General features: G+C 38.4%; 2 protein-coding genes across 2 annotated transcripts in view; one reads left to right on the forward strand and one right to left on the reverse strand.

Annotated features, from left to right (window-relative positions):
* Positions 1-671: 671 nt before the first annotated feature.
* Positions 672-10,393, reverse strand: LOC115223975 (eukaryotic translation elongation factor 1 epsilon-1). Its single transcript, XM_029794739.2, has 6 exons — positions 10,239-10,393; positions 7,559-7,652; positions 5,835-5,929; positions 4,183-4,278; positions 2,114-2,173; positions 672-843 (listed from the first exon to the last, which is right to left on the reverse strand). The coding sequence occupies exons 1-6, from the start codon at positions 10,314-10,316 to the stop codon at positions 766-768; spliced, it is 501 nt and encodes a 166-aa protein (XP_029650599.1). The 5' UTR covers positions 10,317-10,393; the 3' UTR covers positions 672-765.
* Positions 10,394-11,347: 954 nt separating this feature from the next.
* The window catches only part of LOC115223905 (V-type proton ATPase 21 kDa proteolipid subunit), an 18,841-nt gene continuing 11,858 nt past the window's right edge, over positions 11,348-18,330 (forward strand). Inside the window, exon 1 of the mRNA XM_029794631.2 lies at positions 11,348-11,577. Coding sequence (XP_029650491.1) covers positions 11,484-11,577 — 94 coding nt within the window. The 5' untranslated portion in view covers positions 11,348-11,483. The remainder of the gene's footprint in view (positions 11,578-18,330) is intronic.

Consider the following 18,330-nt stretch of genomic DNA (forward strand, 5'->3'; position numbering starts at 1 on the left):
CTTGTGATTAAGAGCACAACACCCCAGCCACTAAGTCACGTGCTTTCACACACACACACACACACGTGCGCGTCTGTGTGAGACAGGCTTCTGCCAAATTCATTCACAAGGCTTTCGTCAGCCTGGGACTATAGTAGAAACATTTGCCCAAGGTGCCGTGCAGTGGAACTGAACTCAAAACCATGTAGTTGGTAAGCAAACTTCTTACCACACAGCCAAGCCTGCACTTATCTGTAATAATGAAAAGATTTCTTCACCAAAAAGCAAGAAACAGCTTAAAAAAGAGAACAAAACTAATTTTTAAGTGCCATTAATGAAGAGCAAATCTACTTCCAATCTCAAAAGTCTGTTGGCTCCAGAGTTGACCTCAACTAAATCACAACCTTTTAAATAAAGTAGGAAGTACAGGTGGAAGCAGCTTGCAAAACCCTGAAACCTTTTGACATAATCCAGCTGTGACTGCTTCAATTCTATGAAACAAAACCATTGTTTTTAAAATGTTTATATTTAAATTGTCAACATTTTATAGCAGAATACATTTATGCTCAAAACTGGGGTCTCCTAACAGTAACAAAGTTAATGTATGAGATTCTTTCAAATCCTTAAATATTTTCAAAATTAATTCAAACCTTTAGGAAGCAAATATCATGAAAAATATGATAAGAAAAGAGTAAATATTTAATAATTTATTGGTTTAAACATTTACAAAGCTTTCATGAAGACAGGAATTTTTAACCAAATGGTTGAAGGTCACAGTGAATGTAGTCAACTTGAGCCATAGAGACAGTTCTTCTGGAAGTGTAACAGACTGTAGGACTCTCTGAAATTGTACTGGTATTGAAGCTGTAAATGGAGACAAAAATCAATATTTGGAAAATCAGAAAAGGCTTTAAGGGGTTCATCCCTTTAACATCTATTTTTCCCTGTTTGCATGGATCAGATAGAATTGGGCAGCTTTTCAATGGCTGGATGCTCTTCCTGTCCTCAACCCTCACTCATTTCCAAATAAGGAAATATTTTCCCCGAATCCTTTAAACCAATGGTTCCCAACTGTTTTTGCCTCTGGACCCCTTTATTTCTTTCAAAAAATCCCATTTATGTTTTTATATTATTAGAAATTGTATAAAAAAATAAATTAGCATTTTGTGTATTGAAGTAAAACCAATTTACTGTGCATAAATCTAAACCTGAAAAAAATCTTAAATGGACCCCCAAAGGTGAAATGGACCCTGATTGAGAAGCACTGCTTCAAACATGGAGAAGCTCAACAGCCGGATATGTTTTCATGGAAGATTGCATACAACTAACAGCACTTATATAAACAAACATTAAATTTGTTTACAGGGTGAAAGTGTGAAAACAAATGGAAAACACCAGAGATACACAGCCACACAATTTTTGCTTCTAGATTTGCTTTTTGAAAATATATCATCATCAACATTTAACATCCATTATCCATGCTGGCATAGGTTTGACAGTCTCACCAGGGCTGGCAAGCTGAGGGGTTGTACCAGATTCCAGTCTGATTTCACGTGGTTTCTATGGCTGGATGCCCTTCCTAACACCAACTACTCCAAAAGTGCAATGGGTGCTTTTACGTGCCACCAGCATGGGTGCCAGTTGCGTGACACCAGTCTCTGCCACAATTACGATTTCACTTGGCTTGACGGGTCTTCTGCTTAAGCAGAGCATATTGCAGAAGAAGGGCTCAGGCTCAATCGTTTGTCATTGCCTCCGTGAGCCCCAACAATTCAAAGTGCTTTTTATGTGCCACCAGCACAGGGGCTAGTTGCACAACACTGGCAACCTTTACACTAAAACTCATTTTACTCCTCTTACTATCACTCATTTTCTGTTAAAAGACTCCTCCTTCAATACAATATCAAAAAAAAAATCATTGTGAAGTGGTGGCCAGCAATGGAACTGAAATGATGGTTAAATGTTGATCAGTGATTGTGGAGTGTATTGGCGACCAACAGTTAGTGAAAGGGTTACCTTAATTTAGTGACATTGTGAACAGCAACTGTGAAATAGTTAGCATGGTAAATAGAGTGACTACCAGTGGCATTTATGTGGCTAAGAGCAGAAGTGGAATGGTTTATTATATACTTACATTATCATACCATCGAGACAAATGAAGAAACTTTTCTTTCTCTTGGAATGTTAATTCACTCTGTTAAAGAAAATAATAATAATAATAATAATTCCAAATTTTGGCACAAGGCCAGCAATTTTGGAGAAGGGGTAAGTCAATTACATTGGCAACAGTCCTCAACTGGTATTTATTTTATTGACCCCGAAAGGATGAAGGGCAAAGTTTAAGATATCTTTGACATATTTTAAGAGCTAATGGCAAATTCACTGCAGTTAACATGGAGAAGAAGTTCTCACTCTTGGCAAAAGATGTAAAAACGCCATATTTTTTCAGTGTGTTCCCCTAGCAGACGTCTTAACCCTTTCGATACCAAACCGCCCAAAACCGCCCGAAAAAAATTTTGGTTAATCCGCCCGAATTTACCTGTTCATATTTAAATGAGAATATCAGAGCAAATCTCTTTAGTACATTCGTGAAAACACGTATTACACTTCATAAACAGTTCAACTACAGTTTTGTACAAAAATCGAAGTGTAATTTTAATTCCGTGAATTTTGGGAGATTTTTTTCCAAAATTTGTTCGTATTGTGTTTTCAAAATTTGTAATTCTGACAAAAAATGGATACGAATTTCATGATATCAAGCAGCGAGTCAGAATTCGAAGGATTTTCTACTGAAGACCTTGATAAATCTAACTCTATGACTGAAAAAAAAAAGCATGTGGTATTTGATAATGAATCTGATGTTTCATTTTCCGAAAGCGAAAACAGTGAATCCGAGAGCTCCGACAGCGATAAAGAAAATGAATTGGCACCTGAATGGAGTGAAAATTTAAAAACTGTTTCTTTCGGTGATTTTTCTGAAGAAACTGGACCAAGCCACAGACTTTCCCAGAAGAGTAAAGCCTTAAACTATTTCTTTTTACTTTTTCGAATGAGCCTATTTGAAATCATTACGGCGGAAACGAACCGTTACGCTAAATGTAAACAAAACGATACTTTGTGGTTTCCCATAACCTTAAATGAAATTAAGACTATTTTGCCATAAATATTATTATGGGTATCAGAAAGTTACCCAGAATAACAAATTCTATCGTAAAATTTTGTTGTATACCCAATTGAATATTAGCTAATAACCCATTTTCTATAGCGATGTTTGAACAAAATTTTAATAATTTTATATATTGTAGAATTTACCTGTATCTACCTGCAATTAGAGTCACTTTGTGACAAAAATTATAGTCTAGAATTGGTTGAGAACATTTCATTAAATTATCTTCCAAAATTCATGTTAATATATTGATAAATAAAAAAGTTATAATTGTTTAATGAAACCAGACTAAATTAATGATTACGTTAGAAATTAATTGAAACACATAAGGGGTGTATTTTGGTCAGAAATATAGTAACGAAAGGGTTAATGCATCTCTAGCTTTTTAGCCTTCCTCCGTAGGAGATATTGAAGAGAGATAACCTTGGGCAGATTCCAAATCTGTAGCTTTATCTTTGAACAACCAACACCAATGACTGAGTTGCACTTGTGGACCACTTGGTCAGGATAAAAACAGAAAGAGCAGCGCTAATCAAAGAGGAACAAACCAACTTGAGAAGACACGGAAGAAAGACAATGTTTTTACACCTTTTGCCATAAGCGAGAATTTCTTCTCCATTGTAACTGCAATGAATTTGCCTTCAGAAGTTGAAATATGTCAAAAATATATTTTAACCTAAATAATAATAATGTTTCTCTCTCACACAACATGCTCCCACCACCCCAAAACCACACCCACACACCCACACAGTGAACTAGTTTAAGAACCTCTACAAGGTCACTTAACCTGCTAGAAATAATGACCAAATTTCACTCAAATGTCACACTAAAAGCTTGAAGGAGGAAGGACATACTGAACAATGTGATCCAAACTACACTTATGTCTGATAACAAAAAAAATAAAAGATTCCTGGTTAGAACATCTTTGTTATACAGAATCAAAATGGGATGAACAGCAACAACAACAACAATACTAACAACAAGACACTCGTTCATGTGCAAAACTGAGAGAAATGGAGACAGACAAAAGCACTCACCATTGTTTGGTGCAGAGCAAAGAAGAGCAGCAGGTCGGCCAGTGTGATACAGTTTCCAATCATATAAACTCGGTCCCTGAGGTAGGAGTTCAAATCCTAGAGAAAAAAGAAAAAAGAAAAACTACAGAAAAATCCTAGAGAAAAAAGAAAAAAGAAAAACTACAGAAGTGGGGGGAAAAAGTCACAGAATTATGACTTTGTGTTTTGTAAGCAATTCTGGATTCAAAATTACTGACTTCACTCTGTTATAAAGTCTTCTGGCCTTAGGTGAACCTAGATGGATCTGCTTTATAATCACGGACAATCCAAGATGACCTTCTCATCTCTTCAATATATCCATTACAATACCAGAGAAAAAAAAAAAGGATGAAATGATTTTCATGTGGAATCATCAAGTTGCAATGAAAGCAAACCATCCAGAACAGAAACTCCAAATAAAAACTGATCCCAAGAAGAGGGCACAGGAATCAGCAGCCTGGCAGATAACCTTTTTAGTAAACAACCAGAAATATATGAAACCATAAACTACACCCAGTCTTGTAGAGTGGTTGGCAACGGGAAGGGCATCCAGCCACAAAAGAACATTAAACACACAACAAAGAAGGCCATGTTTTCCTCTCGTCTCACATCAGATGTAACAAAGAAAATGTTACATTGAAATAGTCTTGTAACTTGTGTCAAAGCTATCAAAACTCTTCCAAAATATCAGCAATTCAAACGAATAAAATGCTAAAGTGAATGTCTATTTTTAGTAGAATTTCAGAAATTCATTTCACTCACAGTAATATTTGTCTAACAGCTCTTTTAATCCAAGATGGTCTTTGGCCAATCTGGAGCAACTTTTCAGGACAAGAGCAACTGTCTTTTCAGCTGTTGATTTATTCCTTTGTGAAGTAATGAAAAGTAAAACTAACAACAAGGCAGACAGACAAGATACGCTGAGTTGAGTGACTTATCAAAGGTTCCAATGGTGTTGCTAGAGATGGAGCCAGGAGTGTTTCTAGAGTAGGGTGGGGCCAATGGTGTGACTAGTGTTGGGGTCGTTCAGGGCAGTCCTTGGTTTCAATGCCTTTCATAATCATCATCATCGTTTTACATCCGTTTTCAATGCTGGGAAGCCAGGAGGCTGCACCAGGCCCCAATCTGATCTGGCAGTGTTTCTACAACTGGATGCCCTTCCTAACACCAACCACTCCGAGAGTGTAGTGGGTGCTTTTTACGTGCCAGTCCGGCACAAGGGGCCAGAGGAGCTGGCATCAACCACGATCGGATGGTGCTTTTTATGTAACTTTTAAAAAACAGCACATAATACATGAAAATGCTGGCCACAGTTGACTGATCTTCTCCTGTCCCTTTCAAGGAACACAATGCAATGACTGAATAAATAAGGTATGAACTCATGACTGTGTAATCAGTGACACCTTCACCACCACCCCACCCCACTCTCAAGCCAGGACTACTCCCACCCACCCACCCACCACCCTTATCCAAACTATCAGGAATCTTATACAAGTTTAGAATGTAACCACATACAAAATATTTATTTCAAAAAATGTAACAATTTAGAAAACCAATTTAATCCAGGAAAGTGTGAAAAACTTTGATTTAAATAAGAAAGAAAAAAAGAGAAACGGAAGCAGGTGCCATCTTACCTGTAAACTAGAATATTTATCAGTTTTGGCATCAAGGTTGAGAATCAGGTATTCAAGCCACTGGTCAACAAATGCCTGCTCTGCCGGAGTTTTACCTGCAATAATAATGATAATACATAATCATCATCATTGATTCTCTGCTGTCATGGGTTGGACGAGACTTGTTCAGTGTGTTCTATTATAGGACACTCTGCTTTCACCAACCCATACCTGTCTGTAAGGCCCTCACTCCCCACCTCTTCTCGATCACAAACTGTACAACAGCATAAACACTGAAACCATCGACACATAGTCATGGACGTGGCATTGGTTGGCACAATAATTACATCAACGTAGAGATGAGGTGAAAACACACACACACACGATTGTCATCATCATTTTACATTCGTTTGCCATGCTGGATGGCTCAAAAGAATCCAACAGGATAAAGGAGCAAACCTTGATCAAATGTCTCGATTTTGGCCAAGCTCCTGTGGCTGAATGTCCTTCCTAACACCAAACACTTTACAGAATGTAGTCAATGCATTTATTTGCCAACAAAGAGAAGCTGCTTCGCTATCAGCAACACTAAAGACTCTCTCATCTCATAAATTCCGATTTACTCCCCATCACTTTAAATATGTAATGGAGGGTTTATTTTTGCAGCATTAACACTGTTTGGGTGGCCTTATAACTTAAAAAGAAAAAAGAGCATTTATGATGGATGGAAAAGGTTTAATGTTGAGAGATGATGAAGGAGGAGAGAAGAAAGGGAAGAGTATTGACAGGGATTGGTGTGAAAGAGAGGATGAGGGAACAAGGTGGTGGATTCAACAGATGGACCCATGATGGGATAAAGGGGTGTTTTCCTTGACTGCATATTTCATCAGGGTCCAAGAGTTCTTAAAAGAATCACACAGGTTCATTGCTAAGAGGAGGGGAAAAACTAACAAAGACAGAGTTACGGAAGTGGGTAAGAGGAAGGAAAAAGGAAAAGTGGTGTCAAGGATGGTTAATGAGAGAGAGTTATATGCGACAGGACACTGAGAAAAAGGGGTCAGCAGGAGGAACTACAGGGCTCCCCTATATTATGTGTGAGGAGGTAAAGTGTTGCATGTAGGAGGGGGGTAGAGTAATGAGTAACTCTTCAAGGAAACAAGTCCAAAAGATGTGCCTTCCTTAATTACGAAAGAGCCTTGACTTGGAGATGAGAAAGTACAGAAGAGGTACAGCAAGAAGGGGAATATATGGGCAAGACTAAGTGATGGGTGGCAATAGAGATGCAACCCAGGGAAGAATGAGGGTTGGTAGAAGAGAGAGTGGAGTTGATGTGTATTGAGTAGGAGGATGGAGGGGTGGGATCAAATGCAGTGAAGGGTAATGGTGTGAAATAGAAGAGGGTGATGCAGTCAGCAAAAGTATTGGGAAGATAAGAGATAAAGGGTTATGAGAGAGAAGGAGACAAGCGAAAGGTTCTAAAGAATAAGACATGGTTTCAAGGAAGCAAAGCAAGGACAAATATAGGTTTGGTAGGGTACAAGATATCTCAGCCTCCAAACACTACCCTTCTATCACCAAACAGTATAGTCCTTTATCACATCAATTGCAGGCTTAACCGTTTCATTCCAAGTCTCCTTTGGTCTTCTTTTTCTACAAGTTCTGCTATCTTGGGGGTAAAACTATGCGATAGGTTCTATTAAAATGGAAATCCTAAAGAGAGGTGATGGCAATGTCTACATACATACCCAACAAAGCCTGCTGGTTTGATGTCCTTGTCAGATGTTTGGCTATAGAGAGAAAGCCTTGCACATTCAGACCATTCTCCTTCAGAACAAGTACCTAGAGATAGGAAGGAGAACAACAGTCAATTACTACAATTAGTAAGAATGTTTTAAATAAAAATACAAAAACCAACATAACCAAGGACAGATGCAGTGTATCAGCAATCAGATGAAGCTGTAGGGCATTTTTGAAACTGTTGTCGTACATGAAATTATAAAATAGCTAAATCAGTAGAACACAGGATGAACTGACCTGTGGCATTTATTCTAGCTCTCTGCATTCTGAGTTCAAATACCACTGAGGTCAACTTTTGTCTCTCGTTCATCTGGGATACTGTGATTACGGGTTGTAGTGATTATTTGTATTGTTTGCAACCTTGCACTCTGAACATGCATCCACTCCATTGTCCTACCTTTTTTTCTGTGACGTCAGTAACCATAACAAAGATAGGCAAGGTAGACTTGGTCAAAGCATAACTACCACAGGCATCCCTCTGCATTTACTACAATTGTGGCTGCAGTGAAGTCACACAAGTTAGACTTGGTCCAAGAATAACAGCCCTACACTTGATGGCTATAGTAGAAGGGAAGGTTGCAATAGTCAGAATGCAACAGATGCTTTATTTGCATTCCATATGATATACGAGTGTCTGGGTTGCTATACAAGCATCTGTGTGGTGGCATGATTTGCTAGAAACGGCAGCCAAATTTCCATCAATCACACACTCTTGTTTCGAGAAGGAGCAACACATCAGGTGACGTAATCCTCAATAACTATTTCAGACAAAGATAGCAACACACGCACACACATTATATATATTCACAGACCTACAAAATATATCGAATCTGGATGAAATTAGTAGTTAGGGTGTTGGCCTAACGATCAGTCATGAGTTTATTTTCTGGATTGGGTGGTGTTGTGTTCTTGAGCAAGGCACTTCATTTCACATGGTTCCAGCCTATTCAACAGAGTAACAGGAATACAGCTCACCCCTCCCTCCAGTTGATGTTTGGCTGGCTTCTGGGTGGGAGGGCCAAAATCATATCTATGTCTGTTTGCGACTACATAGGCACCTAAAACATTGGTGTTACCAATCGCAATTGACTGCGAGTGACAGCTTTGGTAAAGAAGATAGAGTAATCAGAGCTTAAATATCGGCCGACACGAAAGCTACTCTACTTCCTCCCTGAACATTAAATAAGGTGTGAAGTTAACCATAGGAGAAGAGAGTTATGTACCTTGTTTTAAAATGACTTAGTCGCACTCTGACGAATTGGGGGTGTTGTGTATGGGAGAAGAGATAAAGGTTAGATTGGGATAGCAGTCTTTTTTTGCCAGCCATGATAATACGATAGATGACTTTAGATAAAGTTACTATCTCTAGCGTAAGTAGCGTCGACATAAGAGGCCCCGACCCTTATTTGGCACGATCGCAATAAAAGTTTTGGCACTTGAAACATTCAAAATAAATCACTGATTCATTTAAAACAAAATGAAGAGACACGAGGCTGTCTTGAGTGACCAGACCGGAAATATACAGCAAAGAAAGTTCTATGTACACAAGTTGGGTATCTGAAATCTAACCGGTGGGGAATTTTTAGACGAAAAAATAAAAACTGTCGGCAATCGTGTACACCCATTATTTTTTATATACACGTACATACAGAAATACACACACACACATCCACCTATTATCTTTCATACATAACATTGTGCGTGTGTTTCACTATTCAAGTCATGAACATTAAAATTTTTACGGAAATTAACGAACAATCAGAGACAGATTTTGAGACCAAAAACGACTGATTGCCAAATTGTCTTAGTTGTTCTAACTTTGATAAAGCATCAATATTTATAGGTGGAACGAGTCGGCAACATTAGCTTTATATAGGGGCCCTCGTTTACAAGTGAAATCAGCTTCGTAACACGTTTTCGAGGCCCCATGCCGAAGGTCGCCATATATATATATATATACACACACAAACAGACAGACAGCAGAATAATAATAACAACCCTTTCTACAACAGGCTCAAGGCCTGAAATTTTGGAGGAAGGGGGCAAGTTGGTTATATCGACCCCCAGTGCTTGACAAGTACTTATTTCATCGATCTCAAAAGGATGAAAAGCAAAGTCACCGTCAGCACAATTTGAACTCAAAACAAAGTCGGACGAAATGCCGCTCAGCATTTTCTCCGGCGTGATAATAACACTGCCAACTCGCTGCAACAGCAACAACAATCATAATAATAATAATACTTAAGAAGAGTGGTCCCGGTGCGTGCACTCGCTAGTCGTGACTAGTCGATCCTTACTTTGTGTTTCTGTTTAAAAAAATTATTTGTTTTATTTACTTCGCTAGGTAGTCGTTGTAGGATCGACTAGTCACGACTAGCTAGCGCGAGTACGCGAATACGCGCACCGGGACCACTCTTCTTAAGTAGCACCAATAATAATAATAAATAGAGTAATAGTTTAAAAACTGGGAATGTGTTGGTGTTTTTAATTCCTCTGACATGATGCAATGGTTTTGGTCTGAAATCACATCCAAAACATGTCTTAACATAGATTCCCGTGTGTTTGTATGTATGTTTGTGTATATATATGGTTCCTGAGGAAGTAAAGGGTGAAAAGAATAGCTCCTACGTTGTTTTCTTGGACCAGGGCTTTGTGAGGACGTCGTAAAAACTTGGCGAGAGCGTCCAAGGGTTTCTGGTCGGCCATGCTGCCGGAAGTAAAGAACGGACAAAAGAAATAACTATAGGATCGCACAAACAGCAATTACACGCATTCATTTTTGTTTTTATCAAATTTTCCATTTATTCTCCTTTCGGTTTTCATCGTCTTTTTTTAACTTTGAATTTTTAGTTGAATGAAATATAGATTTCAACCAAGATAAGTTAAAATTTTATCTAATTGAATCCTTTACCTGACGACATTTAGAATTCGAATGGGCTGCTTATGTCTTTAGAAATCACCACAGCGTATAGAATGTAAAAGGCTCGGAATTTGGTGGCATTTTTCCGTCATAAGTTTCTGTTGTTTTTCTATAAATCTGTCGAAAATAAAGTATATTCATTTTTTTTTTTTGATAGCGAAATATGACTATTTCTCTTGGACATAAGCGGCTTGATCAAATTCCGTCAAAATTACTGAATTCTTAATAAAAATGTGACAAGATATTAATAATTCATTTGTGATGCTTTAAACACTGATCGGGAATGTAGTTATAGATATATTTTTTTTCTTATTACACTGATTGTCCATGTAGCTTTCTGCTTTTTATGTTAAAGGGATTTGTTTATGTTTAAGGAACATAATTAAATACCAAAAGCTATTTCCCCTGAAGCCCTACTGATTCTGTCATCAAGTCGTTATAAAATTTCGCGTATAATTAATAAACATTCTTGTATATTTAGTGATTCGTTTATCACTGTTTCCGTTATTACCACGGAGGTGAGGGGAAAACGATTCGCTAAGAAGGACAGAATAAGGCTGGTCACATAACACCTAATAAAAAAAAATGTCTGGAGTTGTGTCCCGTGCTTACCCAGCAATCGGGACATTGATATTTAATAAGTATTCCCTTTTTTATTTTATTACTCTTCCTATAATTATTTCTGTTTTAGTTTTCTTTTCATTAATAATCTTCGTTATTAAATATGTTGACACTAAGTTGAAAGCGGATATTTTTATAGTGACATTAGCGATGAGTGAAATCACGTAGTGGCGAGAAAACGCGAACGAGAAGTTAGGATATCTCATCATATGATTATAACAGGTTCCTCCTCCGACCCGAAACCTTCACGTCGGTTCCTCCTCCGCGATTCGCCTTCGGTCCGCTTTATTCGATTTCTGTTGGCTATTTATTGAATTGCATTCCTTTCCATCATGGATCGTTCATCGAAGAAGACAATGTCTTACAGTTATGGCATAATCTACAGAGTTCTTGCTTCTATTGCAATAACAATATTGATCATGGTCTGTAAGTACGACTCTTCTTCCTCTTTTTGGGCTCTTTTGGGTCTTTTTTGCTGTATTTTGTATCGAATTCAAAGCAAGAACTTTCTCATTTATGGCACATGTCAGTCACTGTCGCCTCTCATACAAACGTAGATGCGGGGGAGGTCGTCTAAGTCCCCATTTGTCCCCATCTCACACCTCCAACACCAAATCTCTACAACAATGACCATTCCGTCTTTAAATCACTCATAATTATCAATTTATATATATATATCGATGTCCTCTCTCACCATTTCTCCCTCTTGGTCTTTTAATGTATTTGCTGTGGAATTGTTTTCAATTTAAATTAAAAACAACATTCCACCCGCTCCACTCGCTGGTGGTTGTCACTTCTTATAGACAGAGACACGGATGCAGGGGTTGTTGTCCCCAGCTCTGCCCTTGTCTGAGCACACCTCTAACGCCAACTATACGATCATTCCATCCTTCACACCTGATATATCTTGTTAATCAAGTATATTTTCCTATCCCTCCCTCCATCTCTCTCTTTCCCTCTCTCTCTCTCCATCTTTTAATTTACTTGCTACATGTTTACTTCTAAATTAAAAATAAAAGCACAAACCCTCCCTAACTCCTCATCCCACATGTTGATCCTCGCACGGAGTTATTGGCAGGTTGTTTATTTAGGGGTCCGTTGTTTGTCCCCCAAGGCTGTGTCTGTCTCGTCTTTAATTCACGCATAATTATGTCTCGTAACCACCCGTTATTAGTATCATTCATATCTGGAACACAGCACAAATTCTACCCCAGAAATTTGACGGACCTTTTATTATATTTTTTTTTATTAAGCCCCGGAACGATGAAAGCTGAATCTGATGTGGGCAGGTTCGAGTCCTTCTCAAGACCGTAACTTTATGCCTTAAGGCATCTACGCTGTTGTTATTTAGAATGTCAGACTTGATCAAACAGAACCATTCCGTCGGTCGAGGTACTTTGCGCAATTTGTTCCGACTCTTTATGCTCTGAGTTCAATTCCATTTGAACTCAACTTTACCATTTATTTTCCCGAGTCCGATAAAATACCAATGAAATACGAGAGATCGCGCTACATTATCCGTTATAAATCTTCCTTGTTGTTGTTTAGCCCCCACCAGTCATCATCAGACTTATAATCCAGGCCGTTACACTCGTGACCATCTCGTCTTTTATTCAATCAAAGTAAATCTAATTACACATTACCGAGTGTGCTCTTGATTCCATTTTCTTGAAACGAAAAGAAAATTTGGCTGCTACTTCAGTTTGGCAGGTCATGCGACCTCATAGAGGTTCCTTTCTTGAAAACAAAATTAGTCGACACGGATATATATTGAAAGCTTGATAATATTTTCGTAATATATTAGTAGTCGAGAGGGAGTGGTTAAAATAAATAGGTGATTGGGTAAATAAATAATCTAGTGTGTGTGTATATATATATATATATAGACAGGCAGGCCAGTGTGTGTATAAATTAGTCAACATAGAAACAATTATATAATCCCGTGGGATGGGGTTCCATCCTCCTCATTGCATTTTTGTGAATTTCATCTCAAAGCCAAGTCTTTTCTCATAATATTTCTGCTGTTGTGGAATACTTGAATTTTTTCCCCGCCCCCTCAGTTGGGATTTCTTTAATCATTCCAATATCCTTCTCTCGGTGCACATCACAAGATCATTGAACCCAATCTTTCCTTGGTTGCCCTTCCTCTCCTAGATTTTTCCAAATATTATTTTATTTACAACTTCACTCTTTCTTCGGATTGCACCGAACAATTACATTTATCTTCGTCTTGTTGTTTCCATTAAATTCCTCCAAGACTGGCAGATTGGTCTGAGAATTCCTCCATCTAATGCCAATAACAATCTATTTTTATTAATAATAATAACAAGGTCTAGAATTTGCGGGAGGAGACCAGTCGAATACTAACCAATAATAATAATGATCTTTTCTACTAAAAACACAAGGCCTGAAACTTTGGAGTGGGGCCTAGTCGATTATATCGACCCCAGTGTTTCACTGGTACATAATTTATCGATCTCGAAAGGGTGAAAGGCAAAGTCGACTTTGGCAGGATTTTAATTTGGCGTGTAGCAGCAGACGAAATACCTATTTCTTTACTGCCCACAAGGGGCTAAACACAGAGAGGATAAACAAGGAGAGACAAACGGATTAAGTCGATTATATCGATCTATCGACCCAGAAAGGATGAAAGGCAAAGTCGACCTCGGCCGAATTTGAACTCACAACGTAGCGGCAGACGAAATACCTATTTCTTTATTACCCACAAGGGGCTAAACATAGAGGGGACAAACAAGGACAGACATAGGTATTAAGTCGATTACATCGACCCCAGTGCGTAACTGGTGCTTAATTTATCGACCCCGAAAGGATGAAAGGCAAAGTCGACCTCACAACGTAGCGGCAGACGAAATACCTCTAAGCTAACGATTGTGCCAGTTCGCCGCCTGAATAATAATAATAATAATAATGATAATAATAATAATAATAATAAGTGGATTTTACTTTTAACATTTTCAGAGGAAAATTCGGATTAAAAGTTTTTATTGTGTTTGTTGTGTGTGTGCGTATGCGACTCCTGTTCAACTTCATGGCAGGCCGACCTTTATTCACCTCCAGGGTCGATAAAACACCCACCAATCATTACACTGAAGTAGATTTAATTGATTTCTACAATTCTCTCGTTCCTGTCCCATAGACTGGACAATATGCGCTCAGTTTATTTCTGTCCCAGAGTTCCAATCTTACAAAGGTCAACTTTGACATCCAGTTTTCTCTGTTTAAAAAGTATCAGTAAAATACGGTGATCGAATTCAACGATTGTTTCCTGCCCAAACATTTTCGATTGCGAGACTTGCTAGAAATGGCAGCCAAAATTTCCTTAAATCACACCTCATCTGTCTTCAATGCTCTAGATTGTGGTTTTGTTGTTTCACCTAACCACTAAGTTTTGGGGAAAAGCGTGCACGCCATTAATTGCTTATTATTTCTCCCTTCTTAAATCCACTTTTGACATCAACATCCATTTAACACGTTACAGAAGCAGCTACTAATACAATTTATTAACTAATATTGACCACTTCTTTACGACCATCGTCATTAGCCTTCGGTCTCTCTGGAGAATAAAAGGCAAAGTCGGTGAGTGTCGGACTAAAGTACCTTGCGAGATTTGGCGAAGGTAAAGAATACGCACACCCGGTGTTAAGGTTTTGGGTTACGCTGAAAACGAGTTGGGTCCGTATTCTTTATAACCGCCGTGATATTTTGTTCTGAGTTCAAATGCCACTGATGGCAACTTTGCCTTTCGTCCTTCAGAGCTCGATGAAATAGAAGCAAAAAAAAAAAAGAAAACTGGGATCGATTTATTTGTTTGTTCCTTTTCTTTTATATATATATATACGACGGGCTTCTTTCAGTTTCCGTCCACCAAATCCACTCAAGGCTTTGGTTGGCCCCGAGGCTATAGTAGCTATGTGGTTGGTAAGCAAGGTACTTTGCACACAGTCACTATAGTTACTTTGGTGACTTAACTTACCAACTGTAACAGATTCACCTCCCAAAGGTGAAAAGTTACATCTGTCTTCAGCTTTAGAGTCTGATGAGACGTCCATTGAGCTAAGCCCTTTGGGGATGCGAAACCATTGGACACTCTATGACCGGACATAGACTTAACTACTTTATATATATATATATATATATATATATATATATATATATATATATATATATGTATATATATAAAGGAAATGAAGAAAATGCTGACAAAATAATTTAAGTAAGGGAGAGTGTATTTAATTAGGTGAAAGTTCTTTTTACCGGTTGCGCATTTGTTATGCTTATCAAAAGATATTTTTTAAGAGAGATAGAGTTCCTTTCTGAAAGATTTTTTTTCTCTTATCTGACTTTATGTTGGGTTTGCTGTCTCTTATATGTGAAAAAAGAGGCTCCAGAGTTGTTTAGGATTTGCTTGGTTTCACGCCTAAAATTTCTTGTGGACAATGGTCAATACAATTTTGATTGGTCATTATAAAGGGGTCACGTGAATGTTTGAATGGAAGTTGGTGTTGGGGTAAGAAAATAGGCTCCAGAGATGTTAAAATTTGGCTAGTGTCGCGCCTAAAATTCCTTATTGGTCATAATAAGGAAGTCACGTGGATGTGGTCATAACAGAGAGGTCACGTGGATGTGGTCATAATAGAGAGGTCACGTGGATGTGGTCATAATAGAGAGGTCACGTGAATGTCACACACATGTACGCGCGCGCACATACATACGTATAGCTCTTCCTGTCCTAAACAAACTTACTTATCCAGCTCAAATTCAGTCAAGCGGAAAATACACTCCTTAAAAAGCTATTTAAAATATCCACATGACATCTACTAACCAGCCTGAACAATAAGAATTTTCAACAATGCTATTTTCGAAAACTCCATACACCACCCACATCAACATTCACGTGACCTCTCTATTATGACCACATCCACGTGACCACTCTATTATGACCACATCCACATGACCTCTCTGTTATGACCACATCCACATGACCTCTTTATTATGACCAATAAGGAATTTTAGGCGCGACACTAGCCAAATTTTAACATCTCTGGAGCCTATTTTCTTACCCCAACACCAACTTCCATTCAAACATTCACGTGACCCCTTTATAATGACCAATCAAAATTGTATTGACCATTGTCCACAAGAAATTTTAGGCACGAAACCAAGCAAATCTTAAACAACTCTGGAGCCTTTTTTTTCACATATAAGAGACAGCAAACCCAACATAAAGTCAGATAAGAGAAAAAAATCTATCAGAAAGGAACTCTATCTCTCTTAAAAAATATCCTTTGATAAGCATAACAAATGCGCAACCGGTAAAAAGAACTTTCATCTAATTAAATACACTCTCCCTTACTTAAATTATTTTGTCAGCATTTTCTTCATTTCCTTTTTTTATATATCACAACTCGTGTTCCACATCTCCTTTTTTAAATATATATATATATATGTATATATATATATAGAGAGAGAGAAAGGAGGGAAAGAAAAAGGTGTCGGTCTTTAGAACTGGGCTACAGCAAAGTGCAACAGCAACACTTCAATGGGGATGCCTCTATGTGGATTGCTCAACCTGCTAGTAACAGAAGCCAAATCTTTCTCAAATCATATACTAACATCTGTAAGAAGACAAAGGATAATGACATTCTAAATATATTATGTTGGAAAATAAAACAGGGTGGTCATCGATGGAATGCCTGTGACATGTTTATCTGGGGAAGGAGTATTAAACAACAGCAACGACACCATTACAATTACACCTATGTGTGTGTGTGTGTGTGTGTGTCCCCACCACTACCACCACCATCACCTGACAACTGATGCTGGTGTGTTTACGCCCCCGTAACTTAGCGATTTGGCAAAAGTGACCGATAGAATAAGTATTAGGCTTACAAAGAATAAGTCTAGGGGGTGATTTGCTCGCCTAAAGGCAGTGCTCCAGCATGGCTGTAGTGAAATGACTGGAACAAATAAAAGAATATATATATAAGAGAGCTTGTTAGCAATTTTCCAGCCAAAAGGCAAAAATATATACACCACCAAGGGCACCGGTATTGCTAGAAATAAGAGTCAAAACAGCTCAGCCATGATAATGCACCATCTTATTTACTGCGACAAAGAGAGGTAAGCTCCCTCAGTACACATATATAAACTAATCTCCATCCAATAAGGATAGCAGCCAGTTCAAATCTAGATAAATTCTGAAGGTTGAGCTAAGGGTCACAGAAATCACTGGCTACAGAAGACATCCAAGAAGGCATTTTGTAGGCCAGAGGCAAACCTGGGCAGCAAAGACAGACCAATGTATTTACAGAATGCAGTGTTGGGAGATGGTGGGGGGGGGTCATTCAGTTGCAGCCTTAGTTGGGATGGAACCGAGATGTAACTCTTTCTGAAATGATGAACCAATGACAGTCTCTATGCAATTGCTCAACATGTTAGAAATAACAACCAAGTCTCCCTCAAATCTAACCTGTATTGGATAATGTAAACTGTTTGAAATGCGTGTGACCATCTCATGGTTGACCTGGGGTTAAACAACAACTCCTGCTGGTTCAGCTGCTCCATTGATACTTTCTCCCACACACCCACACTGATCCTCCCCCCACCCTCGACACAACTTGGTTCCCATCTTCTCATTGTTCTTCCAATTCTTGTCTTCCATTAAAGAATCTACCAATATTTGATTAGCTCTGTCTGTGTGTCTGTCTGTCTGTAGCTGGAATTTGAAATGATACTTGCCTGCCATTCCATTAGCCAACAACAGTCCTCAGCGTTTTTATTCTCCCCCTCCCCCTCCACCACCACCACCATTATGACATTGTCTTCAGTGTTTTATAAACTACCTCTGCTTGATGTTCTATAAGAGACAGACAGACAGACAGAGACCACCATGCCATCTACTGTGCAGCTCAGTGTTGTTTCTGTGGTTTTAACCTAGATTGCCAGCTGAGTAGGCATTGTGTATCTTGGACTACATTAGCGAATGTATCCATGATCTTTGTTTTTCAAGATGGTAGGTTGTGATTTGAAGGAGGTTTGTTGACTTTTTCTAGCAGAATGAGCAATCTCTGTAGAGGCTCATTCATTGTTGTTATCCTCAAACCAGACTTGATTAAGCAAAGGCAATCCAGCCATGACCATTCTGTTTTGTGTGCATGG

This window comes from Octopus sinensis, linkage group LG24 (assembly GCF_006345805.1).
Source record: "Octopus sinensis linkage group LG24, ASM634580v1, whole genome shotgun sequence".
In the NCBI taxonomy this organism is placed as follows: domain Eukaryota; kingdom Metazoa; phylum Mollusca; class Cephalopoda; order Octopoda; family Octopodidae; genus Octopus; species Octopus sinensis.

Excerpts from the sequence above, each read along its gene's own strand:
- LOC115223975 (XM_029794739.2), bottom strand. The coding sequence starts at position 10,316 with ATGGCCGACCAGAAACCCTTGGACGCTCTCGCCAAGTTTTTACGACGT. Across the intron at positions 7,653-10,238 it reads CCCTGGTCCAAGAAAACAAC|GTACTTGTTCTGAAGGAGAA; the intron begins GTAGGAGCTATT and ends TCCTATCTCTAG. Across the intron at positions 844-2,113 it reads TGTCTCGATGGTATGATAAT|CTTCAATACCAGTACAATTT; the intron begins GTAAGTATATAA and ends CTCCATTTACAG.